The sequence below is a fragment of the Aythya ferina genome (assembly GCF_964211825.1).
Source record: "Aythya ferina genome assembly, chromosome: 12".
NCBI classification, from domain to species: domain Eukaryota; kingdom Metazoa; phylum Chordata; class Aves; order Anseriformes; family Anatidae; genus Aythya; species Aythya ferina.
The window spans coordinates 1,032,789-1,057,455 of record NC_140308.1 but is presented as its reverse complement, the minus strand read 5'-3'; the positions used below and the strand labels follow the sequence as shown (position 1 = coordinate 1,057,455).

General features: G+C 63.7%; 1 protein-coding gene across 2 annotated transcripts in view; it reads left to right on the top strand.

Annotated features, from left to right (window-relative positions):
* WWP2 (WW domain containing E3 ubiquitin protein ligase 2) overlaps positions 1 to 24,339 on the top strand; it is a 32,362-nt gene extending 8,023 nt beyond the window's left edge. For both annotated transcript variants that reach the window (XM_084533104.1, XM_084533105.1), the window contains 18 exons: positions 3,062 to 3,201; positions 5,698 to 5,905; positions 10,175 to 10,264; positions 12,135 to 12,309; positions 14,687 to 14,741; positions 16,488 to 16,569; positions 16,988 to 17,116; positions 17,462 to 17,540; positions 17,646 to 17,717; positions 17,798 to 17,886; positions 19,018 to 19,177; positions 20,066 to 20,199; positions 20,314 to 20,454; positions 20,958 to 21,078; positions 21,411 to 21,515; positions 21,676 to 21,772; positions 22,637 to 22,709; positions 22,913 to 24,339. In XM_084533104.1, the coding sequence (XP_084389230.1) occupies positions 3,062 to 3,201; positions 5,698 to 5,905; positions 10,175 to 10,264; positions 12,135 to 12,309; positions 14,687 to 14,741; positions 16,488 to 16,569; positions 16,988 to 17,116; positions 17,462 to 17,540; positions 17,646 to 17,717; positions 17,798 to 17,886; positions 19,018 to 19,177; positions 20,066 to 20,199; positions 20,314 to 20,454; positions 20,958 to 21,078; positions 21,411 to 21,515; positions 21,676 to 21,772; positions 22,637 to 22,709; positions 22,913 to 23,012 (2,050 nt within the window). In that variant the 3' untranslated portion in view covers positions 23,013 to 24,339. The remainder of the gene's footprint in view (positions 1 to 3,061; positions 3,202 to 5,697; positions 5,906 to 10,174; positions 10,265 to 12,134; positions 12,310 to 14,686; positions 14,742 to 16,487; positions 16,570 to 16,987; positions 17,117 to 17,461; positions 17,541 to 17,645; positions 17,718 to 17,797; positions 17,887 to 19,017; positions 19,178 to 20,065; positions 20,200 to 20,313; positions 20,455 to 20,957; positions 21,079 to 21,410; positions 21,516 to 21,675; positions 21,773 to 22,636; positions 22,710 to 22,912) is intronic.
* Positions 24,340 to 24,667: the final 328 nt, after the last annotated feature.

Here is a 24,667-nt window from a genome sequence, read left to right as displayed (position 1 = left end):
TCGGAGCTGCTCCTTTTGGAGCTGTGGTTATTGAGAGACGTGTCACGCTGTCAACATGGAGTTGAATTTAACACCTATTTATATTTCCAGAGCGTGGCAGTGGCCCAGCAGCCCCTGCAGATGTCCTGTTAGGAGCGTGCCTGCAGCAGGGGAGCCTGCAGCCTGCCCGAGCGCAGGCTCCGAGTGCCCCGCGGGCGCCAGGTGCAGGAGCAGCCTCAGCTGCACGCCCCACGCCTTGAGCCCTTCTGCTCCTCCTGCATCTGCCGGGCATGGACAGGAGAGGAGTGAACAGAAGTGTTTTTAGCTCTAAGAAGTTACCTGGTCCTTCAGTACCGTGGGTTTGAGTGGGGGCAGATTGCTGAAGGCAGCTTGGGCCCTTCTGCTGTAGCTGCCCCAAACCCTGCTGTGGGCTCTGACCCTTCCCACAGGCAGGATGCTGCTCGCTGTCCTGCCAGGAGCTGGTCCTGCAGCCACGTGGCAGCTATCCGGAGGGCCAGAGAGCCCTAAGAAAGCCCCTCAAGAAACCCCAGGTCGTGCTGCTCAGCCTGGTCTGGCCTTCAGAGCCTCCCAGCTCTGGTCGCTCCCAACCATGACAAACCCCGAGGCTGCTGTGGTGCAGGAGGCGTCCGTGCTGGTTTTTGACTCAGCCTGGACTCACCTGAGGTTGGGGCTGTTCCGGACCCAGCCCCCAGCTGGCTGTGGCACTGGGGGTGAAGCGTGGCTGTTTGTACCCAGCGCGGAGGCAGCTGCCCTCTCCGGAGGGTCCCTTTGCGCTCGGGAGCGCCGTTTGATGTTTGCTGTGTTTATATGCAGAGCTGAGTTTATTTTCATGGGCCTGGTGATGGATGCTGGCACGCTGGCTCGCAGGCAGGATGGAAAGAAAAGGGTCATTCTTCGCTCCTCAGCTCTTTCCACACTGTCCCCTCGAGGGAAACTGCTTGATCAGGGCTTCTCTTTCTTCTCCTGAACAAATGTCATCTTGGGAGTTGCTGCTAATCTTGGTGGCGGGGTGTGAAATTCCACAGCCCTCCGCGCAGAGAGCAAACACAGCCCCGAGGTCCCTGGCTGAGCGCTGGTGCCGTGGGTGCCCCGCTCGCTGCCACAATCCCCGTTTGTTCGCTGGTGGCCACAGGGGGCTCTTGTACAGCGCGGAGCGACGCGGCCGGGTGTGTGCTGTGGGGAAGCTCGGGCTGCTGAGCCGTGTCAGGGGCTGCGATCTGGCTGTGGCCTGAGAAACGTGGCTGTCACTTGTCACCAGCCTGTGCAAACCCAGCCGGCTGGCTGCCTCGGGGTGGGCACCTCCAAACCTCCCGGCTCAGCCAGCACCAGGCACGAGCATCCCCGAGGGCGGGCAGCAGGAGCACCTCTGCCTCGCTCAGCCCATCTCCACCGCGAGCACTGAGCAGGGTGTAGGGCCACGGGGACAAACACTACACGAATTTGGGGTTTCAGAGCCGAGCACCGTGCTGTTGGCTGCCCGTCCAGCCCAGCCAGGCAGAGGGGGCTCTGCCTTGGCAGAAAGGGGCAGCTGAGGGGCTGCTGGCACCCCGCTGACACCGATTCCCTCCTCGGCATGGGGCAGTGGCCAAGGTGCCCCCCACCGGGGAGGGGGCTGCCCCTGCCCCCCACCTCCTCCCCGTTGGCACCACAGCCGGAGCCCGTTCCCATCCGTGCCCTGCCTTGTTTTTTCCCCGCTCCTATTTTAAGAGCAGCGTGTTCCCAGTCCGGCCGCTGTCACGTGGCCCCGCTGGGTTTGTTTCCACGCGTCTATTAAAAGACAATGCCCAGATGGGAGCGCTCGTAGGAGGGCTGGGCCGGGCGGCAGGCGGGCTAATTCAGGCCTGGTAACGCCGTGCGGCCGGCTGGCAGCACGGACACATCCTGTTTGGGTTTCTAAAAACTCCCCGGGCAGCTCTGAGCTCATCTGCACCCAGAAGGGCAGGGACGGGACCATCCCCTGCCTCAGCACCACTCCCCGCGGGGAGCTGGGTCCCAAAACCCGGGCTGGGTGCTGTGCCCCGGGGCTGCGAGCACCACGGCAGCAGTGCCCTGGGTGGGCAGCGAGGGGGCTGGGAGAGCTCCTGGGAGAGGCGGCTGATCAGGGTGGCCTCGGCAGCTCCGGCTGCTGGGCTCCCTGGCCCTTATCTGATCTATTTTCAACAGTCGTCTTCTCCTTTCCCAAGTCTCCTCCCGCTCCCAGCCCTTCCTCTGCCCGGTGTCATTGTGAGCCGCTCCCCGAGGAGCAGCTGGGAGGCACCGAGGGCTGGCTGGGGCTGGCGCGGGTGGCGTGAGCGATGCCGTGAGCGATGCCGTGCCCTGCCCCTGCCAAGCTGCCGTCCCCTCCCAGCTCGGCGCGGCCCCGGGCTGGGGACAGTTTGCAGGTTTTGCCCTTTTAAGGCAAGAAGTTGGCTGGGGCAAAGCGAGTCCTGAGCCCTGTGGTCCTCGCCCTCCGTGCTGCAGCCGCGAGCGCTCTGTGGAGCCGTGGCCCCAGCGCTGCCTCCTGTCCCCTGCCCTCGGCATGGGGGGAGGAAGGAAGCTCGTCGCCCCTTTGCCACCCTGAACTGGGGAGCAAGTGCTGAGAAATCCACCTTGGAGCTTTGCCTCAGTGCACCCCTTTCCTGGTGCCTGTGCTCGGTGTGATGCCCTGCTGATGGTTTTCCCCTTCCCCTTGCTGAGCATCCCTGTGAGAGGGGTCGGGGTCGGGCTCCTGCTGCGATGTTCCCCCCCCGCTGCCCTCCTCAGCTCTTTGCTCCCTGCTGGGCCAGAGCCCGTGGCTGTCCTGGCAGCACCCCCACCTGCGAGCCTTGTGGCTGCCCTCGAGCCGGTTTCACTGCCCTGGTGCCCTCTGCAGAAGGTGCTGCCACATGGTTGCTGCCGTGGGTGTGGAAGGAGCAGCCTGGGGGGGCTGCACGGTGCTGCCAGCAGTGCCCGGGGCTCATCCTCAGCACGTGGAGCACCTGCGGCGAGCAGCACCGAGGGCTGCTCCGAGATTTCTCCTCCGGGGGACCCTGACACGGCTGGGTGGGACGGCAGGAGCTCACCCCGTGTTTTTTCCCTGCAGGACACACCGGCACGCAGCTGCAGCAGCCCGGCAAGGCGCGGGGAGCGGGGAGCAAAGTCCCAGCACCAGGAGCCGGCACCGGCAGCCGGCCAAGAGCCAGGCGCCCGCCAGCACCATGAACGGCACCGCCAACGGCACGGGTGAGTGGGCTCGGGGGGCTCTGCTCCAGCCCTGCGGTTACAGGCAGGGGGGTGCACAGAGCTGGGGGCTGCCTTCGTGGGAGAAAATGGGTTTCTGCTGAGATAAAGGGTCTCGCAGTGCCCGGGAGCTTCCTCCCCGCAAAGGAGCTCTCGATTTCATTTTGGGAAGCCTGGCAGCTCCACCAAGCTCCCTGGTGGGACCTGGTCTGCCTGGAATAATTCCCGTGGCTCCTCTCTGGAGTCTCCCTGATGTGAAATGCCCGCATCCAGCAGTTTTAGAGGGGCCTGGAAGAGCCGTGGCACTAATGCCACGGTGAGAGCAGCCCCCACAGCTGGCTGGGCTTTTCTCTGCGTTGTGAGCTTTCAGCTGGATTTGCCCATCAGCCTGCAGAGAAAATAATTTTGAGCTCTTTACCCAGCAAAGTGGGGAAGAGCAGGGGTCCATCAAGCAGCAGAAACCCACCACTCAAAATGGTGCTGGTTGTGCCAGGGAGTATTTCAGGAAGAGTTTCTCTTGGCTTTTCTTGGGCTTGTCCACAAAGCTATAAACACCTCGTGAAGCAGGGACCGGGTCTGCTGAGCGTGTGGCTATGGGCCCTGAGCAATTCGTGGCCTTTTCTTCCCTGGTTCTGCCGGAGCTGCTCGAGCAGTGCCGGCTGGGGCTGGAGGAAGCCCCCTGGAAGCCCGGGGGCTCTGTCCTGGCACGTGCTTGGGGTGGGCTCAGAGGAGGTCCGGGTGTCCCACGTGCTGGGCAAGCACAGCAGTGACGGTGCCGTAGGGCTGGAGGTGGGCAGCAGAAGTGACACAGGCTTTTCCTACGCCCCTACGCGGTGTTTTTATTTTTGTTTTTTTTTCCAAAGAGCACCGTCCTTTCTTTTGCTTTTGTCAGAGACCTGGAAGGAAAAGCAGCGTGCTTTGTGTCGGGTAGAAGGAAATGTTTTGTTCAGCCGGGGAGGAGGATTTTTTTTTTTTTTTTTTCCACTTCATTGGAAAAACCTGGAGCACTGTAATTTGAATTTTGCCAAAATCCATTTTGGGAGGGAGGTGGAGGAGTGGAGGGCTGGAGCGAAGTGTGACGTCTCAGCTGCCTCTTGCAGCCCGTGCTGCCCTCCCCGAGCTGCGGCTTGTCCCAGCCCTGCTGCCCCGGGGCTGCGGGCAGCGTTTTGTCCTGCAGGCACAGCTCTGCTCCTGGGCTTTGCTTGCCTCCAGCTGCATCTCCCTGCCCCGTGGCCTTACGGCTGTGCTGTCCTCGCTGCTGTGTCCCATCGCCGGCTCTGCCCCGAGTGCTGCCAGCGAGGATTTGGTGCTTGGGGCTCCAGCAGCCTCGCTCTGCTCCCAGCTCCGTGCCTTCTGCCAGCGTTACCGTGCACGGCTGGGGAGCGACTGCAAGAGCTTCCCCATCACGTCTGCTGCTCCCGGCTGGAATTCCGTCTGAGAGTAAAAGGAAATCATTTTGTGGCATTTTCTCTGCCCTGTTCAGCCCCTGCCGTGTTCTCCCTGCAGTCCTTCCTTATCAGGTGGACTTTGGAGCAGCTTTTCCCCTGTTATGACCAGGCCTGAGATCAGTCCAACTTCACCGGGGTCATCCCGCAGGTCGATTAACATAAAATTGGCAGGAGGTGTCTGGAGCTTCTAAAATTCCCCCTTCCAAGGCTGGCTAGAAGTGAGCACCAGTCAGAGACCCCACCAACAAGTCGTGGGGACTGATGGAAGTTGCTGCGAGCCTGCTGGCCTGGAAACCATCGCCCGTAGGTGCTGCCTGAGGGGCTCCCTTAATGCCTGGTGCTGTGCAGCAGGACTGCAGTGCTGCAGGAGGGTGCCCTGCTTCCCTCCAGCTGCAGAGCAGCAGCGTGCTGAGCAGCCTGCCCCTCCTGCAGTGTCCATACCTCTCCAGCCTCCCGTTTGTGGGGTCTGCACTGTTGTGAGGGGTTTGCTATGATCCCTGGGCTTGTAGAAAGAGAGACTTCTGCAGTGTTCTGCGTTCCTTAACTCTGACTTGTGGAGCTCTGTCTGTGTCCCTTTTTTCTGTTATTTGGTGCTGTTTTGTTTTTAATTCTCTTGTTTTGCCACCGAAGCTGGGATGTCTTGTGGCAGAACTTATCCTCTTCTGTCCTGTCAGGTCTTGTGTTTTTGGCTAGCTTATACATACCATCAAACAAAACCTGTCGTTTTTTGGGTCTGCGTTTTCCTCCTGGTCAGTTTTCATTGTTATTCTGTCTCTTCCCCTTCCCTTCTCAAACGCTGAGTGGAATCCAGCAACGTTCAGCTCCTCGCAGTGCCTGGGGGCTGCCAGCAGCCCCTGAGCTCCTTGCTCTCTGCGCTCAGGTCCGCAGCAAGCAGCAGGGCAGGTGCTGAGCACAAACACGAAGCAGCATCTGTCTGCTTTTGTCTCGAGACAAAAGGTGGGGAAGGGTTCAGGGGGATCAGAGCCCTGTGGTGGTGGCTGCGTGGGGCAGCCGCTGGTGGTGCTGAGCTCTCTGCTCTCTGCCCTTCCAGTGAACGGGGACGTGACGGGTGCTGCGGACGTGGAGGAGGAGAGGCCGGCTGCAGGAGCGACCACGACGACTCCGGTGGCACCGAGCACGGCGGATGGCCCCGCGGCTCCTGCGCTGAGCAGCTCCGGGGAGCCCGAGGAGGCAGCGCCCGGCTCCGGCACCCCACAGACCCGGGCAGCGGTGCTGGCCCTGGATGCTCTGCCCCCAGGGTAAGCAGCTCTGTGTCCTGCTGTGCTCCTGAGGGTGGCCTTCTCGTGGCCGAGAGCCTCAGGGGGGGCTCGGGAGGGAGGCGCAGCCCTGGAGGGTGGTAGGTGGGTGAGCAAGCGGGGGCACTGCCCTGTGCTGGAGGAGGAGGGTGTGGGATGGGGCTGTGCTGCACCACAGGGTTTGGGGGAGGACAGGCAGGGGAAGGCATCTCCACACAGAGCAGGAGCAGGGCGTGCTGCCAGGGGAGGCAGAAGCATCCCGTGCACGTGCAGGAGGATCTGCTGGCTGCCAGGCAGCTAGGAGAAAATGCGTGAGAGAATGAGGGTGGATTTCCAGGGAGCTCCACGGGAAAGGTGTGAACATCAGAGAAGGAAGCACTACACCAACAGCACTGCGTGAGCACCTTGCAGGCAATGGCTGCAGTTGCGGGGAGGTGGGCAGGATCCTCCCACAGCCTGTCTGTCTCCTGGTTTCAAGGTGGCACAACCAAACAGCCCCAAATACGTCAGGAAAGTCGTGGGCTCTCCTGGTGTCACCAGGAAGCAGGGAGAGAATTGTCACTAGGTGTGGCCCCAGGGTGTTCTCAGGTGGTGATAGTGAGAAACGAGAGCCTCAAAGCCCTCTGTGTGGTGGAAGGTGCAGCCAAGTGCTGCGGGGATGCCCGGGATGAGTTTCCCCTCTGCTCTGCGTCCTCCTGGGCACGGGGAAGGAGCCGGGAGCGGAGCTGGGCTGGCTGAGCAGGGCTGCGGGCAGCCGGGGGCGAGGCTGAGCCCCCCGCCCCGCGTTTCAGACACCTTCCAGTGCAAGGGGAGAGCCGTGGAGGGGGGCTGAGAACGGCTTGTGTTTCGTATGAAGGGAGCTGTTTATTTTCCTTTGGCTAAGCCAATGCCTGGAAGGTCAGGGCCTCGCTGGTGTGTCAGTCACAGGTAATTAGGGTTAACGGCTCAGTGTGCCTTTATGCGGGGTGTGTGAGGGTTACTGTTCTCGGGCCTGGGCGCTTCCTGTTTCCAGGCAGCTGGAAAAGTCCAGTGCTCTGAAAAGGTCTTTATTCCAGCTCGTGCCCCTCTCTGCGCCTACCAGACAGGCGGGAGGGCTCCTTCTCCCTGCCTCTGCCTGCCCGAGGTGGATGGAGGCTGCCTTTGGCACCTCCAGTTTCCCTCCCTGCCTCTCCTGCCCGTAGGATCTGTATCGGGGAAGGGAGCAGCAGCATCTCATGCGCTGTCCCAGTTCCGTGCTCGTGCCGGGCTGCCCGGTGGCTGCTGACCCGCTCCGTCGGGTGGAGGCCGAGCAGCGAGGAGTGCGAGGGGATGGGGGCAGAGAGCTGGCTCCGGCCGCCTTCCCCTGCCACGAACCTTCCCCTGAGAGCAGCCGGGGTCTGCCCTGGCTGAACAGAACTTAAACAGAACAGGGCAGTGGCTGGGGACGTGTGGCTGAGCTGCTGGGCATCCCCCGGGGCCTGGTCTGGAGACGCCGCTCCGGGGCTGGCTCAGCAGCAGGGTGTTGCTGTGCTTTGGGGCCCGGTGTGGGACGTGGGGATGGGGCTGGCTGAGGGCAGGCAGCGGTGCCTCAGGCAGGAGGGATGCAGACAGATGCAGACACAGCCAGGCTGCTGCAGCGCCGTGCGGGACAGCCCCTCGCTGGCCCAGCTCCTGCACCCTGGGAGCAGCCGCTCGGGTCCCCTGCAGAGCCGCCTCCTGCTCTGCTGCGGGGGAGCTGTCGTGTTGCTCTCCCCTCTGAGAAGCCTCCAGGAACCTGTGCTTTCTGCAGACTCGTTCTCTGAGCGTCTCCTTCTGTCTGTGGGAGCAGGGGGAGCACACATGCTCTGCTGCTGGAGGGGCAGGAGCAGCTCCCAAGCTCCCAGCCCTGTGTTCGGGGTCGCCGTGTGCCCGGCAGCCCGGCACAGCTGGGTTCACGCGGGGATTCGGAGCTATTTGTTGTGCTCAGAGCTGCCTCTGAGCGTCTGCACCAGGTGTGGTGGGCACAGAGGCATCTCACAGACAACTGGGAGTCTGTTTTGGGGGCCGGAGGATGCTGGACAGTGTCCTGAATAATTCCAGCCCCAGCGGTGCCCAGAGCCCTCCTCACCCCCTCCCGGCTGGTGTGGCGTGTGTTTCCCTGCAGGTCTGGGGAGCGTCTGTGATGCCAGAGTGTCTTGAAGCCTCCAGCACGGGGTCCTGGCTGTCCCATGGGGTCCCCGAGCTGGCCGATAGCGACAGGGGCCAGGAGAGCTGCTGGCTCCTGCATCTGGTTCCTATCAGCGACGATGCTGCGCGGGGACAGGCGGCCGCTGCCGCGCTGTGTACACAGCCCCGTCTCGCGCGCACAAAGGGGCGCATTATGCTGCCTGGCAGAAGGCACGGGGCTGTGGTTTCTTACATAAGGAGGGCGTTTTGTTTGGACTGCAGGGTTGCCTCGGCCCTGCTGCTTCGCACCAGCCGTGGCTCCCCGCGTGCGTCGCTCGCCTCTCCCGCAGCGCTGCCGGCACGCCATGCGCGTCCTGCTGGTGGTGGCCGTGTGCTGGGGTGAGGGCTCGCCCCGCTGGGCTCTGCTAACCAGCCTGGTAGGGGGTGTGTGGGTTGCTCGGAGAGGCCGAGGCTCGTGGGGAGCTGGCGAGGTGCCCTGGCAGCCGCGGGCTGTCCTTAGTGCCCTGTGTCCGGGCTGTTCTGTCAGCGGTGGTGGCAGCGGGCGCAGCGTGCTGCCTGCGGTACTGCTGGTGGCAGCGAAATGCCGGGTTGCAGGGCAGAGCAGCACGCAGCAAATTTACCTTCCAGAGCTCCAAGGAGTGCGTGAGCTTGTGGGCTGTTCACAGCGGTGTGGCACAGGGACAGTGGCCACCCGTTGCTGCCACCACCAGCAGCAATCCTCAGTCCTGCACGGCTCTCTGCAGTCATGGGGGCGCCGAGAGGGGGATCTGTGAGGGCTCCAGACTCCCCCTGCCTTGGAGGAGCCCTCGTGGTGCCATTTCTCGTCTCCATAGCCCAGAATTAGCACCTGGGGGCTTGAGCCACTTGTCATGAGGGACTTCCAAGTCCTCAGAGCCCACTCTTTTGGGGAAGCCCGCAGGGAGGCAGCCAGCGGTCCGGGTACATGGGGCAGTCTCTGCCCGGTGACCTGGGGGCAGTTCAGGTCCTCAGCTGGGGTTGGAAATGCTGCTGAGACCCCGGGTGGCCACAGCAGCGCACGGTGACAGCTCCCTTGGTGTGAATCTGACCCTGGGGGGCTCGAGGGTGGGCAGGGGCGGTGCGGGGCCTGGCGCTGGGTGTTGGTGCCTGCAGCATCGCTGGCACGAGCGCCGGGCGCCAGCCGCGTTCCTTCAGCTGCCGTCAGGGAGTTGCAACAGAAGCTGGTAAGCTGCTACGTTAATTTCCTGGGGCTTTTGTGATGATTAATTGAGACTGAAGGCTGCCTGGGAGGGAGAGCCGGGGCAGCGGGAGCGTGGCAGCAGAGCCCTTGATCTGTCAGCAGCCGCGCGCTCGCCCTGTGCCGCGGAGGGGAGGATGAAGCGCGGCGCTCTGTGGAGGCTCCGCGTTTGCCAGGGTGCAAACTTGGATGAATGAATGGAGGCAAAGAGTGGGTTTGGTGTCGCTGTGTGCCACCAGGCCTCCCCATCGCGCCCGCTCCCCCGAGGGGCTGCCTCCCAGCCCAGCGCCGGGTGGGTGCGGTGCTCCTGAGAGGGGTCTGTCAGCAGCCAGCAGCACGGCTGCCAGGAAAACTCCCAGCCCCAACTCAAAGGCTCCCCTTTACAGAGGCATTAAGGGAAGCTAAACAAAAACTACATCAGAAACTCGCGGGGCATGAAGCTGAGCCTGAGTGAAATCTTACACCGACCCCCCTCCTTTCTGTGGGATCGGGAATTTACGCCCCGAGTTCGGCCGGTTCTCAGCACGCAGGTTTTGTGCAGCAGGCCCAGTAACTGCTGCCCATAGCTGCTGTCGGGCTTGGTTTTAAATAAAGCCTAAACGCTGCGGCTGAGCAATGCTCGGGGGGTTACTGAGCCCCCAGCCGCAGCTCTCCGGGTGTCCTCGCTCAGAAGGTGTCTGGGAATTGCTCGCTGCTCCGTGGGGCAGGCTGCTGGGCGCAGGGCAGCACCCAGGGAGGCCGCTGGGGCTGGGTTTGAGGTGTAGAAGCAGAAGATGCTCCACGTCCCCTCCTGCTGGAGCCACGCACGGTGTGGTCCGACACCGGGGGCCAGCCAGCTTTGGTGGCTGCACCTCCTGGGGTTGGGTGCCGGTGCCAGCCCTTACCGACTGTCCCGTAATTGTCTTTTCCAGGTGGGAGCAGCGGGAGCTGCCGAACGGCAGGGTGTACTACGTGGACCACAACAACAAGACCACCACGTGGGAACGACCGCTCCCGCCGGGGTAAGGGGCCGCGGGCAGGCGGTGCCTCGTGCTGCCCACCTTCGTGGAGTCTGTGCGAGGCAGGGGAGGTGGGAGGGAGGTTTCCTCAGTCCTGAAAGGAAACGGGCTGAGATGCAGGAGTGTTCAGCGGCCTGAAAGCACGCCCTGCCTCCTCTGGAGGCTCTTCCTTGAGGAATGGTGAAAAAAGCCTTTGAGATGGGCGCCTGCAAAGTCCCCGTGAGGACCAGGAGCAGGGAGGGGACAGGCCTCGAGTCACCTGGAGGAACGGATGGCTCTTGAGTTGGGATGACACGGGGGGGCTGAACTGGTGAGCAGGAACAGGCACACGCCGTGTGCCCCAAACCCAGAGCTGAACCTTGGCCTCTCGCAGGGGCTCCTGACCCTCGTAGCCACATCAGCTCTGCTCGTTCTCCAGCAGATGCTGCTCGGCTCCGAGAGCTGCAGGAAGAGCCCCGCAGAACTCGTGCAGGGAGATCCTTCCTTCACCTGCAGGAGTCAACAGCCTTCAGGTCACAGAGGCTGCGTGTGACCATGGGGTCCGTGTGCTTTGCAGGAGGCTGTTGAATTCTCACCTCTTTGTGCTCCAGGAGGGGCAGGCAGCGCAGGCACACTGCTGGTGGTTGTTTTCTGGGCTGAGTTTGCTCAAGGCTGGGGTGAGCGCAGTGTGCTCTAGCAGCCGGTGTAACGTGTGAGTGTGAAGTGCAAGCCCAGCCTGTTTTCCTCCGCGGGAGCCTCTGAGTTCCTGTGCTCACCCCATGCCTTCAGCCAGGCTGTGATCTCCGCAGCCTCCCCTCCTGCTTTCTGCCCCCCTGGCGGCTTAAAATCCCTCTGGCGTTAAGGGGGAGGCTGCTACCTGGGAGGTGGCTCTGGGAGCACCCCGGGCGTGCTCCCCTCCTGCTGTGCAGCTCTCTGCTCCAGCGCTGCAGTCGGGGGCTGGCCGTGTTGAGGTGTCCTGGTGTTACCTCTCAGCACCTCCCAGCCGCATGGGGAGCTGCTTCAGGTCCTCACAGGCTGTTGTGTTCCCTGGTGGTGGAGCTCACCTTGTCCAGGGAACCCTTCAGCCATGAAATTGGTTGTCCTGGGGTTGGGAGCAGAGCCCTCGTGCAGAAGGGTGGTGCGAGCTTGTGAGAGCCAGTGTCCGGGGTCAGCCCGTGGCAGTACGAAATGGAAGTCAGTCCCCATAGGTGAGCCAGGGCCCCAGCAGCTCTGCCTGCCTCTGGAGGATTGTCAGCTGCTTTTTTTGCCGTGTTTCTAGAGCCCATTGAGCCCATGAAGTGCTTCTGAGAGCCAGAACTTGGTCGTGAATCCTCCACTGAGCCACACGGAGTGTGAGGGGGCTTTGGCAGCGGGTTGGGTGCCTCGTGACCCAAGTGAGGCTCCTCAGTTGTGCTTCCAGCACGTGCTGGGGCAGCAGCTCAGTGTGCTCAAGCCATGGCTGCGTGTCCAGGGCAATGGGAGATTGTGTTGGATCCTGTTGGGTGCCCTCTGCCGTTCCTCCCAGCCTTCCTGGGGCTCTGCTGGCCCCGTGCCTTCACACCCGCCTTAGTACTGGGACGGTGCCTGAGCTGAGCCCGGGGTGGAACCTCTTTGGGCTGGCTGTCACAACGTCCTTTGGTGCCGTGGTGGCCAGGAGGGGCTCCATGGGGCAGCCACTGATCTCCCGAGGGGCTTTTGAGCAGCCTGGTGCCGTGTTTGGGCTCCGAGCAGCAGGGGAAGGAGCACTGGGGGAAGCGGGGAGGTGTGCGCACCGCTTCGGTGCGGAGTCCCTGGGAGGTGGAAAGGGTCAGGCCCTAAAGCAGGGCTGGAAGGTCCCAGCGAGCCCCTGTCCCAGGGGAGGACAGCCTGTGACATCTCCCCATGGTGCTTCCAGGTGGGAGAAGCGCGTGGACCCGAGGGGCCGCTACTACTACGTGGACCACAACACCCGGACCACCACGTGGCAGCGCCCCACGGCCGAGTACGTCAGGAACTACGAGCAGTGGCAGTCCCAGCGAAACCAGCTCCAAGGAGCCATGCAGCAGTTCAGCCAAAGATTCCTGTACCAGGTGAGGGCTGGGGGCTGCGGCAGGAGCTGCACCCAGGGCTGCCAGGGCCCAGGGAACGAGTGCTGCCGGGCTCTGCAAGCTCCCTGCTGCTGCTTCCCTTGTTTTTTTCCCCCTGTTCATGGTTTGGGTGAGCACCCCCGGATAGGCAGGGCTGTGCTGATGGCTGGCATTGCAGGCTGAGCCACTCTGGAGCCTTTCTGCCTCCTGGGTGGCGATGTCCCCGTGCTCTGGTGTCAGCCAGCCCCGTGCCTTGTGGGGTTTTACCATGGTGTGGAACCCAGCTGCTGGCAGGGCCGGGGAGCTCTGGGTGTGCAGCGCAGGGCATCCAGCTCCCTGCTGAGGCTGAGCTCCTCTCTGGGGTCTCCCAGCACCCTGCAGAAGTGCTGCCAGGGTGAGCTCGGTGCCCCAGCGAGGAGCTCGGATGTCTCTGCAAGGGGGAAGCAGGCAGAGGTTGTGGTCAGTCCCATGAGCTGGGCCTGGGGCTGTGCCCCCACAGGGGCTGTGGGAGGCTGCCCTCATGGATTCCTGCCCCTCAGAGGGAGCTGTGCTGCCACGGCCCCCCTGCCCTCGGCACGCTGTCCGTGGGGGCAGCAGGAGGGGGCTTCCACCGAGGCCGAGTCGTGCTCTGAGCCTGTCGCTGCTCAATTCACTGCCAGCACCGCCTCTGGAGCTGCTCCAGCGCCGCGCGACTCGCCCTGGCTGGGCTCTGCAGAGCACTGAGGGAGGGACTCGCACTCCAAATTTAGCCTGATGAAACGATTGTACTCCTCGCTTCAAACTTTCTCCTGCCAGCAGCGATGGCTTCTGCTGCGCCTCCTTCCCCCAGGGGCTCCCTGCCTCTCGTTGCCCTCCCGTCTCCAGCACCCACCCGCGCTCCGTGCGGGGACAGGAGGTGCTGAGTGGTGCCGCACCCCTGGACGATGCAGAGCCCTCGTGGCACAGCCCCTGCAGGGAGCCCAGCTCTGGGGCTGCTGCAGGCAGGGTCCCTGTGGCAGCACGCAGGCAGCAGGCTCGGAGCAGCATCCCCCGTGCCCGGGGGTCTCTCTGGCCCAGGGTCGTTCCTGGGGGCTGCGGAGAGCTGCGGGAGGGCTGGCTCCTGGAGCTCTGCCCCGGGCTCTTGTCTCTGTGCCCTGTTTGTTTTAATTAGTTATTTTTAGGTCACAGTGAGGTGATGCCTCTGGACGTGCCTCAGCTGTGTCTCTGGCCAGCCTGGCTGGGTAGGGAGGGAGCGGAGGCTGCCCAAGACACGCCGTGCTGTGCTGTGCTGTGCCGTGCCAGGGCGGTGCCTCCTGCGCCCCTCTCCTTGTGCATGGGGCAGGGGGCGAGAGAAGAAGCCAGGAGGCGTGGGCTGCCCCGTCCTCAGCACACCCCAGGGCATCCCCCAGCATGCTGGGCTGGTCCCAGGGGCTGGTGCCCATCCCGGGAGGGTTGGGGGGCCCCCAGCACCCCGAGTGCCCAGGCCTGGGGCTGCCCTGTCCCCATGGGGGCTGCAGGCTGGCCCCGCCGGGACCCCCGGCCCCTCTCCAGTGGCTGTTTTTTAGGAGGTGCAATGGAAAGGCCTCTTGGTAACAACGTGTGTCTTATTTAACCATTACAATTTAACCTCCCTCTCCCCTGGAGCCCCAGGTGTCGGGGCCGTGCCTCCATCCCCGGGGACCTCCAGCGGGGTCGGGGGGGCTGTGCCGGCACCCCCCTGCTTCAGCCTGGGGTGACGGCCGCTGGCTCTGCCCGCCCGGGGCAGAAGAAAGGTGCTTTGTGCCGGGGCCCCCAACCTGCCGGGGGGGCTGGGGGCTCGGGGAGCCGCCCGTCTGTGCAGGCATGAATGTGCCCTCAGTGCGGCGCATCCCGCAGCCCGCTCGCTGCCCGGGGAGGAGGGGGGCCGCGGGCCCCGCCAGGAAGCGCTGGGCGTGGACAGGGCTTGTGGGAATGATTTCATTGGAAAGGCCTGCGATATTTTTTCCCTCTTGTGTGTGGTTCTTGGAGGAGGCTGGAGGTGTATCTGATGGGGATGGTCGCCCGGGCCAGCGGGAGCCGAGCGGCCGCGCACATCTGGAGGCTGCGGCGCGGTCCCGCTCCTCGCCCTGCGCCGCGCCTGGCCCCTGCCCGGCCGCCCCCTTGGCCGCCCCAGCCTCTGTTTGGTTTGTGCTTTTTTTTTTTTTTTTTTTTTTTTAAAAAAAAAACACCCCCTGAGTGTGCAAGAGTTTTTTTTTTTTTGTTTGCTTTTTTGTGTTGTTTTTGTTTTTTCAGTTCTTTGGGAGCTGCGGGCCCAGGGGAGGCGAGCGCAGAGCAGAGGCTGTGCGGCTCTCGCCTTCGCTGCTGCTCCCGCTCGCCCGTGCCCTGGTTTTTATTTTGTATTTTTGCCCTCTCTTGTCTCTAGTCGTCCGGCGCCCCGTCCGACAATGATCCTCTCGGCCCCCTTCCTCCCGGCTGGGGTAAGTACAGAGCCTCCTCACCTGCCTGTGCCTCCTGCCAGCCGTCCTGCTCTGCTCCGGGCCAGGGGTGCCCTCGGTGGGGACGCAGCGCTCCCGGTGCTGCGCTGCGTGTGGGGCTGAGGCTGCCCATGACTAGCTCAGTCTCTGATTTGAAATCCAGCTTTTTTCCCTTTTTTTTTTCCCCTTTCCTTTTTTCTCTTTTCCTGGAGGAGTTCCCAGCTCTCTCTCTCTCTCAGCTACTGAATGCAGAAGTGTTTGTGGTTGTTCTTTGGACTGGGGGAGAGGCTGGGGATCCAACTCCTCGCTCGTCCCCGGAGCCGTGTGCTGAGCGGCGGCCTGTCCTGCTGCCACGCATGTGCCTCCAGGGATGCTCTGCCCCGGGCCACAGCGGGGCTTCAGCCCTGTCCCCGTGTCCCAAGTGCTGCTGCCACCCCCGGGGCTCTGCTGTGCCGTGTCCGGGCTGGGGAGGGCTGGTGGTGAGGGTGGCGAGTGCCTGGTGGGACGGAGGGGACGTTAATGGGAGCTGCTGGGCGCTGGGAAAGGGGTCAGCGGGGACACCGGGTGCTGGGACATTCTGCAAAGCCCCTGTGCCACCCCCAGGGAGGAGAGGGCCCCTCTCCTGGCTGGCAGTGCTGTGCTCTGCCAGGGCTGGCAGAGAGCGGCCCCCTGCAGGGACCCGGAGAGGGAACAATCTGCGGGGAGCTTGGGGCTGGGCGGCTGAGGGGGGTCTCCAGGGGCAGGGCAGGGGCTTGGCGAGGGCAGTGCTGGAGCCTTTGCTGCTGGACTGGGTGACCCAGCTCCTGCGGCAGCTGGGGGAGCCTGCTTGGAGCCAGCACCCCGGGCAGATGGGGTTCCTGGGGTGGATGTGGGGTTGGTCATCAGATGTGCCTCAGCCAGAGCTAGGAGCAGAAGTGTTTAAAGCCCCCGTCCCCCGTAGCCATGCCTGGTGCTTCTGTGGGGCTGGTGGCAGGACTGCCCTGTCCCTGGGCTCCCCAGAGCCCCAGTCCGGTCCCTTGGGGACACAGCGCTCTGAGGGGGGGCTGTGGGGTGAAGGACGTGGATGGAGCACAACCCCACTGGGCTCCCAGTCCCGGGCTGGGAACCGCAGCCGCTTCCCACAGCCCTGCAGGAACGGGACGGGGCTGTGGGAGGGGACACCGGGAGGGGACAGGGACGGGGAGCGCGTGCAGGGCGTCCCTCCCGGCATGGAGCAGGGCTGCGTGCGGGGGGGGGGGTGCGTGGGGTGGGTCCCATCCCCGGGGGCTCAGGGGGTGGGCAGCGGGTGCAGGAATTGCCACCGGGATGGGACGGGGTGCCCGGCTGTGGCTGGGAGGCCCTGGCTGTTCAGTGCCTGGGGGGGGCACAGGGGGTGCTGGGGAGGCTGCAGGCGCAGTGCCTGTCCCGCAGCGATGCCGGTGTGAGTGGTGCCTTTATTTTATGCCCGTGTGTGCCCAGCAGCAGGGCTGTGCGGGGAGGAGGCGCCCCCAAAGCCGCAGGGAGCGTGGCTGTGTAGGAGGGTGCGCGGCTGGGCGCCAGCCTCTGCCCTGCTGCATGGGCCTGGGGAGAGCGGGCCTTCCCCCAGCTACTGCGGCTTCTGTGCATAGGGAAAACGTAAAATTATTTATTTTGTCTTTTCCAAACAATTTGGGGCAGTGCAGGAGGGGAGGAGGGAGCTGACAGACTCCTGTGAGCTGCAAGGTGTGTTCCCGGGGCACCAGCTAACGCTTCCCCTCTGTTTTCTCCTAGAGAAGAGACAGGACAACGGGCGAGTGTATTACGTGAACCACAACACGCGGACCACGCAGTGGGAAGACCCTCGCACGCAGGGGTAGGAGCACGAGGGGTGGGCAGGGAGGTTTGGGGAGGCTGCTGGGGGTTTCTGAAATGCTGCTGGGCTACCAGGTGCTGAGCGGGGCCTGAGCCTGCACAAGGGCTCTGAGCGATGCAGGCAGTGACCAGGCACTGGGGGAGCTGGGGAGGGTTGGGAACTGCGACCCCGGGCACTGGGGGGAGCTGGGACCAAGGTGAGGAGAGGCAGCAGGGCTGTAAGGCAGGAGGAGGTGCTCTCCTCTCACCCTGCTGGGCTCCTGAGAGCTCAGGGCAGTAGGGCTCCTGCTTGCTCATTCTGCCCCTGAATCCTTTTGCCTGGCACGGAGCTGTGAATTGAAGGCAGTCCCCGAGGGCAGCGATGTGGGGCAGGGTGAGACCCCCAGGCGGCAGCTGGGTGACCCCTTCCTTGCCCGCAGGATGATCCAGGAGCCGCCCCTGCCGCCCGGCTGGGAGATGAAGTACACCAACGAGGGCGTGCGCTACTTCGTGGACCACAACACTCGCACCACCACCTTCAAGGACCCGCGCCCCGGATTCGAGTCTGGGTGAGTGGTGCTGGACCAAGCCCCAGCTCTGCACCTGGTGGGACAGCAGCGGGGCTGCGGCGCTCGGGGCTGGTGCTCGAGGAGCTTGCTCACAGCTCGTTGGTGTGCTCCCAACGTGGAGTGGGTGAAGAGGGTTGGCTTTGTTGCCTGCACGCTGAGAGTGGGGTTAGGGCCCCGTGTTTGGCTCCAACGGAGAGCTCCCTGCGTGCAGAGGGGAGCTGCAGCACGGGGGCTGTCCTCCCCCCGGTGGGCGGTGAGGCTGCAGGGGCAGGGCAGCGGGTGCTGGAGGTGTTGGGCTGTGGGGCCGTGCCCTGACCCAGCCCCTGCTGCTTTCTCCTTTCTCAGGAGCAAGCAGGGGGGATCGCCGGGGGCGTACGACCGCAGCTTTCGCTGGAAGTACCACCAGTTCCGCTTCCTCTGCCACGTGAGTAGAGTGGCGTGAGGCCGCTGGGCACGCGGGGGCAGCCTGGGGATCGGGCAGTGGCTGTGCCAACCTGCTCACGGGCTCCTGTCTGTGCCCTGCCCGCAGTCGAACGCCCTGCCCAGCCACGTGAAGATCAGCGTTTCCCGACAGACGCTCTTTGAGGACTCCTTCCAGCAGGTGAGGGGCGCGGGGTCCGGGGGTGCGGAGCTGGCCCTCGTGCACAGCCCGCGGTGACAATTCCCCGTGTCCCCGTGCAGATCATGAACATGAAGCCGTACGACCTGCGGCGCCGCCTCTACATCATCATGCGGGGAGAGGAGGGCCTGGACTACGGCGGCATCGCCAGGTGAGTGTGGGTGTGCGGGGCTGCTGCTGCCGGGGTGGCCCGTCAGGCGGCTGGGCTCGGGGTCCCCAGCCCCTCTGCGGGGAGCCAGAGGGGTTTGAGCTGGAAACTGTGAGCTTTGGGGAGGGTGAAACTCCTCCACGGCATTGCACCAGCCTGTTCATTGCACAAGGAGGGCTGGGGACCCACCTGGGACTCTCCATAGCCCCCGAGTGCCAACGCCAGCACCCCGGGGCGATGGGTCGTGCTGCCTCTTCCCCCCGCAGCCTGGTGCGCGGCTCACAGGCGCCGGTGTTTCTCGGGACAGTCGCTGCGTGCCAGGGCGGACGTGGTGGGACGTGGTTGCTGCCAGCCCGTAGCTGCCACCGCCCTGAGGAGCGTGCTGCGTGGCGCCGGGCTGCGCCTCCAGGTGGAGGGGGGGAGCCCCGTGTCTGTCCCCGTGTCCCCATCCGGCTCACCTGGGGTGTCCGGCGTGGTGCTGGGCTTCCCTCCGCCACCCTGCCGCTCGTGCTGCTGCTGCTGGCTGTGGGGCAGGGCTGCTGCTCCCTCGTCTCTCCGTGTCCTGCCAGTGGTTTTACCCTATGGTAGGTTACGTCATGCTGTTCTACCACAGGGTAGAACCACGGACGGGATGCCGGGGCTGCCTCTGCGCCTGAGGACCGCGGCCGGGGAGCGGAGCAAGGACAGCGGGGCCCGTCCTGCGCTGCTTCGGTCGGGCTTTGGGGGGGTGTGGGAGGAGAGCGGGTGCCCACGGGCACTGGGTGTGAGTGCACAGCCACGTGAGTGTGCACTTGTGTGTGTGTGCAAGGGGCTGGGCTGCTCGGTGCCTGTCGGGATGCCTCCTGCTCCCAGCCGAGCTCCGTGCCCAGCAGGGATTTTCTTTCTGATGCCTCCAAAAGCACTTCACAAACCGTTTTCAGCACTTCTGCAAAGGCAGCTGGAGCCTGTGGTGCCCGATGCCCTCACCAGCTCACAGCAGGGCCCAGGAGCTGGGCACTTGCTTCACGTGGGCGAGCTGCAGAGGCCCAGGGGCTGTCCTGTCCCTGTCCCCTGTGCCGGGGCGCAGCCTCGTCCAGCAGACCCAGCCTGCAGTGACCGCAGGAGCCGCTGCTCACCGCTCTCGCTCTCTCCCAGGGAATGGTTCTTCCTCCTGTCCCACGAGGTGCTCAACCCCATGTACTGCCTCTTCGAGTACGCTGGCAAAAACAACTACTGCCTGCAGATCAACCCTGCCTCCTCCATCAACCCCGACCACCTCACCTATTTCCGCTTCATCGGCCGCTTCATTGCCATGGTAAGAGCCCGACGCGGCGTCCTGCAGCCGAGCTGTGCCCAGCAGCCACCCCACTACACCCCAGTACACCCCATTACATCCCATTACACCCCTTCCCGCTCGGGTGCTGGTCCCCAGAGTGGGCTTGGAGGGGTTGCACCAGAGCGGGGCAAGGTGCTGTAGGGCTGGGGACGGCTGTGGGGCCGAGGGGACCCCGCTGCCGGGGGCTGTGCTGCGGGGATGGCTCCAGGTCCTTGGCTGCCACCCCAGGTGCTGTCGGGTCTGCAGCTCCGCACTATTTTTAGCCCCAGCAGTGTGAGATTTTCCAGCTGCCCAGGCCCCGCCGTGGCTCCTCCCGTTCGTCTCGCCCTCCCCGGGGCCATTTGTGCCTTCGATCGCCCGGCCCGGGTGGGCGCGGGGCTGCCGGGGGTCCGGGCTCGGGGCAGGGTCTGTCCCGGGGCCGTGAGGTGTGTGCGGGAGGTGGCTGCGCCCTGCCCGGGTCCCCCGCCTGTCCTGCCCTGCCCCGCGCCTCGCAGGATACCAATAAAACCCCAGACTATTACTCACCGCTGGGCTGTTCTAGACAAGCGTCTGCATTATTTTTGGCTGCCTTTGCCTTGGGGCTCCTGGAAGCCAGGGATTCAGGGAAGCCACAGCAGAGCTCTGTTTAAACAAGTGCTCTTAATAGAGCTGCGAGGGGAGAAGGAGACGCGGTGGAATTTGCGCTGGGGAGGGGAGAGGGGCTGCGCCGGGCGAGCCTCCCGCTGCCTTCCCCAGCCGGGGGGGCTTGGTGGGGGGGCTCCTGGCTGTGGGGAGCCGTTCCCTGTCCCCCGTGGCTGTGGTGGAGCTCTGTGTGTTCCTGCGGGTCCGTGCTGGGCCCCCGTAACCCAGTGTCCCCCCCCATGGCAGGCTCTGTATCACGGGAAGTTCATCGATACCGGCTTCACGCTGCCCTTCTACAAGCGCATGCTGAACAAGCGGCCCACGCTGAAGGACCTGGAGTCCATCGACCCCGAGTTTTACAACTCCATTGTCTGGACCAAGTGAGTGCCTCACGCTCCTGGCCCGGGGCCGGGTCTGTGCTGGGGGAGGCAGCGCTCCTCCCGCCGCCCCTCGCGGTGTCTTGCCAAAAATCACGTCCCGGTGTCCTCCTGCAGGGAGAACAGCCTGGAGGAGTGCGGCCTGGAGCTGTACTTCATCCAGGACATGGAGATCCTGGGCAAGGTGACCACCCATGAGCTGAAGGAGGGCGGCGAGAGCATCCGGGTGACGGAGGAGAACAAGGAGGAGTACATCATGTGAGTCTGGTCCTGATGCCCCCGCTGGGTGCCCGGCCCCCCGGCTTTAGGGCGGTTCTGGGGTGGGAACGTGGGGCTTGGGACGTGGCTGCCTTCCCCTGGCTACGTGGCCTGTGACAAGTATGGGCTGGCGCGGTCACTGAGCTGCGCTGCGGTCTGGCTGCCTGCTGCTGGGCAGCTGCCAGTACTTTCAGGAAAGAGGAGAGGGGAGAGAGGGTGAGACTGCTCTCCCTGTCCCATGGCCGCTCACCCAGCGCTGGCTGGGGCTGCCTCTGTCCTGCGGGCAGCAGGCTGCAGCCAGGGGACGTGGCCTGCACCCCTCGCTCCCCGATGGCTGCTGCTCTGTGCTCGGGGCTGCTGCTGGGTTTGGGGGCAGAAGGAGGGCTTGAGGGGGGCCCTGCCACGCACCCCTGTGTCCCCCCCGAGGCCGGCTGCCTCCCTGCTGGTGGGAAGGGCTGGCAGTGGCCCCGGTGCCACTGGCTGACCACCCCCTGCCTCCCCAGGCTGCTGACGGACTGGCGCTTCACGCGGGGCGTGGAGGAGCAGACCAAGGCCTTCCTGGATGGCTTCAACGAGGTGGTGCCGCTCGAGTGGCTGCGGTACTTCGACGAGAAGGAGCTGGAGGTGAGCTGGTGCCCGCGCTGGGATGGGGAACACAGGGGCATTGGGGCTTCCACCCTGCTGCAGGCTGCCCGGTGCTGCTGGGGTGCACGGGCTCTGCTCCCTCCAGCTTCAGGCTCTGCCCGTCAGCTCTGTACACCCACCTGGTGGCAGGGTTTGCAGGGTTGCTTGTAGGGCCCATTAGTGGGAAACCTCTCATCAAAGGCGAGGGATTCCTCCCGTACCCTGTGCTGGAGCCTGTGCCTGGCGCAGCCCTGCACCGAAGCAGTGGGTGCTGCGATGTGTGGGCGCGGGGCCTTGTTTCTGTGCCCCTGCTGACTGTGCCCTGTCCCTAGCTGATGCTGTGCGGCATGCAGGAGATCGACATGAACGACTGGCAGAAGAACACCATCTACCGGCACTACACCAAGAACAGCAAGCAGATCCAGTGGTTCTGGCAGGTGAGCCCCAGCGCCTCCATCCCCTGCGTGGGGCTGGGGCAGGCAGGGCCGGCCCGGAGCGTGGGGTGAATGTGGCAGGAGTGGCACTACAGGACGGTGCCCTGGCCCATCTGGGTGTGGGGGTGTTGGGGGTCCCACTCCTGGCACGCTGTCCTCTCAGGTGGTGAAGGAGATGGACAACGAGAAGAGGATCCGGCTGCTGCAGTTCGTGACGGGGACCTGCCGCCTGCCGGTCGGGGGCTTCGCCGAGCTCATCGGTGCGTGTCCTGCTGCTCGGGTCGTGTGGGGGGATGGTGGCAGTGCCCAGGGCTGGCAGCTGGGACCTGGTTTTCCACACTTCCACCCCAGACTTGAGGGCACTTGGCAGCAGTGATGTAGCTGTGGTGATGTCTGGGCACGGCGGTTCGGTCTGGTGCGTGCTGTACCCAGACAAATTCCTTAGGCTGAAGCGTGCCACCACAGTTAGCTTTGTCAGTGCAGTCATAATGTCATTCTGAATGAGATTTGATTTTTTTTTTTTGACTTAATTTTGATTTTTTTGGGTGTGATGAAGCCCCTTTTCTAGAAACCCACAGCGTGTGGCATTATTCTGCCCTTGTCCTGTGCTACTTCTGGGGCCCGTACCGGTGTTCTGTTGTTCTCCCGGAGCTGATGCAAGTGAAGCAGCTAACCTAGCCCATTTGTTTGTTCTGCCTGGTGCGTTAGCTTTTTTCCAGGCCCCCGGAGCCCAGCCAGCAGTCACAATTTGTCAAAAAGCCACCTCGGTGACTCAGGCCTCCTGAGCCAGGTCCTTGGTGATGCTTGGGCGGACCCGATCCATCCAGCGGGCGCAGATCGTGCGCTTCTGCACTCGCTCTTTGACCACCCCACTTACAGTGACAGCAGCACATCTTGTCTGCTGTGGATGTAGTTTTAGCTTCTTCATTTCGTGTTTTTGTGCATTCTCCCTGCAAAGGGGTCAGAGCAGGCTGTCGGAGTGCTGCAGGGGATTTGTGCCCTCGGTTGCCTGTAGGACTGTCAGGGCGTGTGCCGATGGGATCTGCTGGCTGCAGTGGCACGGCAGGGTTTTCTTTTTCAGCTCCCGATTGTGTAATGAGATTTGCTCTGCTCATAATTAACAGGCAGCAACGGGCCCCAGAAATTCTGCATCGATAAAGTTGGCAAAGAGACGTGGCTGCCTCGGAGCCATACATGGTAAGTCAGTTCTCCTCAGCGCTGCATGGGGACAACTGCTCGCGGTCCCTGCCCGGCTGCGTGGGGCCCCGGTGCCCCCTGTCCTGTCCCCGTCACTGGCAGTCCCCTGGGATGGAGCTGCTGAGGCCGGAGGGGTCCCTGCAGGGGGAGGAGGGTGGCAGGGGATTTGGGGTCACTGTTCACAGCCTCTGTTGTCTCGCCAGCTTTAACCGCCTGGATTTGCCTCCGTACAAGAGCTACGAACAGCTGAAGGAGAAGCTGCTTTACGCCATCGAGGAGACGGAAGGATTTGGCCAGGAGTGATGGAGCCTCGGTGCTCTCCCAGCAACTCCGGAGGTGCCCGAGTGCTGCCTGCTGCCGGGTGCTGCCTCACGGGGTGGTGTGCGGGCGGCTGCGGACTCTGCTCTTGTTCCTGTGCGAGACCTGCACTAACACAGCCCTGGGGGAAACGGGTCCACGTGTGCCTCCCAAAATTAATCAGAGGTGTGATGGGGAGGTGGGTGCCAAAGCCAGTCTCTGCTCAGCCTGGGTGCGCAGCATGCGCCTGGGCTCCCTGTCCCCCCTCACCCCGCTGGGAGTCCCGGGGGGCACTGGGGTGGCTCGGGAATGACCCCAGGGTCTGAGCTCCTGCCTGCTGGGGGCTGTGCTCCCCTGTCCCACGGCTGGTCAGTGTTAAAGGGGCTCCTCTGTGCCTGGAGAGGGGTGAGAAACCTCGCACTGAAGCGCTGCGTGCGCCTGGAAACAGGCACCGACATCTTTAACTGAGCTGGAGCCAAACCCCCTCGTTTCTCTGCAGTTTCTTTCTCTCTGCTCCCTGTAGCTTCACTGAACTCGGCTTGTGGCCGCAGGTCCCTGTGAGGGGACACCGATGGACCCCCCAGCCCCCCCCCATGGGGAAAGGCACTTCTGCTGGAGCAGCAGCTTTGTCCAGAGGCTCTGACTTCTGGAGCCTGCCTGGGGCTTTTCCTAGATGCAGTTAAAGTGAGACCTGGGTTAGGTATGGGCTGTTCCCACCCCCCAGTTTTTTCTGCCTTTCTCTGGCATTTCAGTAGATGCAGCTGAGGATGGGCAACGGCTCTCGAGCTGACTCTCAGGGGGTTGTGAAGATGTACGAGTTGGGGCCCCATCCTGCACCCAGCAAGGGTAACAGGGAGCCTGCAGCGGGTGCTGCTGGGGCCGGGGCTGCCCCCAGCCAGGCCCCGGCTGCTGCTTGGCTTTATTCACAAGCGTGAGGCCTCCGAGCTCTTGTACTGAATCCTGAAGCAGTGTGGTGGGGACGGCACAGCCACCACAGCACTCACTTGGCTCGAGGGTCACCCAGCCCTGCTGCCCTCCCTGTGCCGTGGCCGGGACGGTGGCAGGAGCTGCGGTGAGGGCAGGACCAGGCCCCTGCCACTAGGCCCCTGCCCCTCGTCCCACCGTGCCCCCGGGGCTCCTGGCAGCAGGGTCCCGGCTCTGGCACCGCGGGCATGGCCCCTGCGAGCGTTGTTGTGTAAATCTGTACATAACTGAAGTCTGTGGATACAAACCTCTGCAATAGCTTTTGACTGGTAAGCGGATAGTTTTGTACTGCACCATCCTGCCTCAGTGATGCCGACTTCTTGTGCAATAAACGACAAGCAGCTGCCCAGGTGTGTGTCCCTGCCTGGCGTCACGGGGAGTGCTGGGAATCAGGCAGGTGAGGCCAGCAGCCCCAGGACTGCAGCATTTGGTTAAAAGAAACAAACAAACAAAAAAATCCACCACAGCAGCAGTAAATAAACCCGCTATTCATACTGCCAGGGGACAGCCAGCAGCCAGGGCCGTTGCTGTGCCTGCTTTTCAGCAGCTGTTGCAGCTGGTATTATTGTTTTGTCAGTGCTCTGTGCTGGTGTTGCGCAGTGGGAGCTCATTTCTGTGTGGCACAGCCCAGCCCCAGAGGAAACTTCGCTCGCTGTGGGCTGGCCCCAGCCACTTTG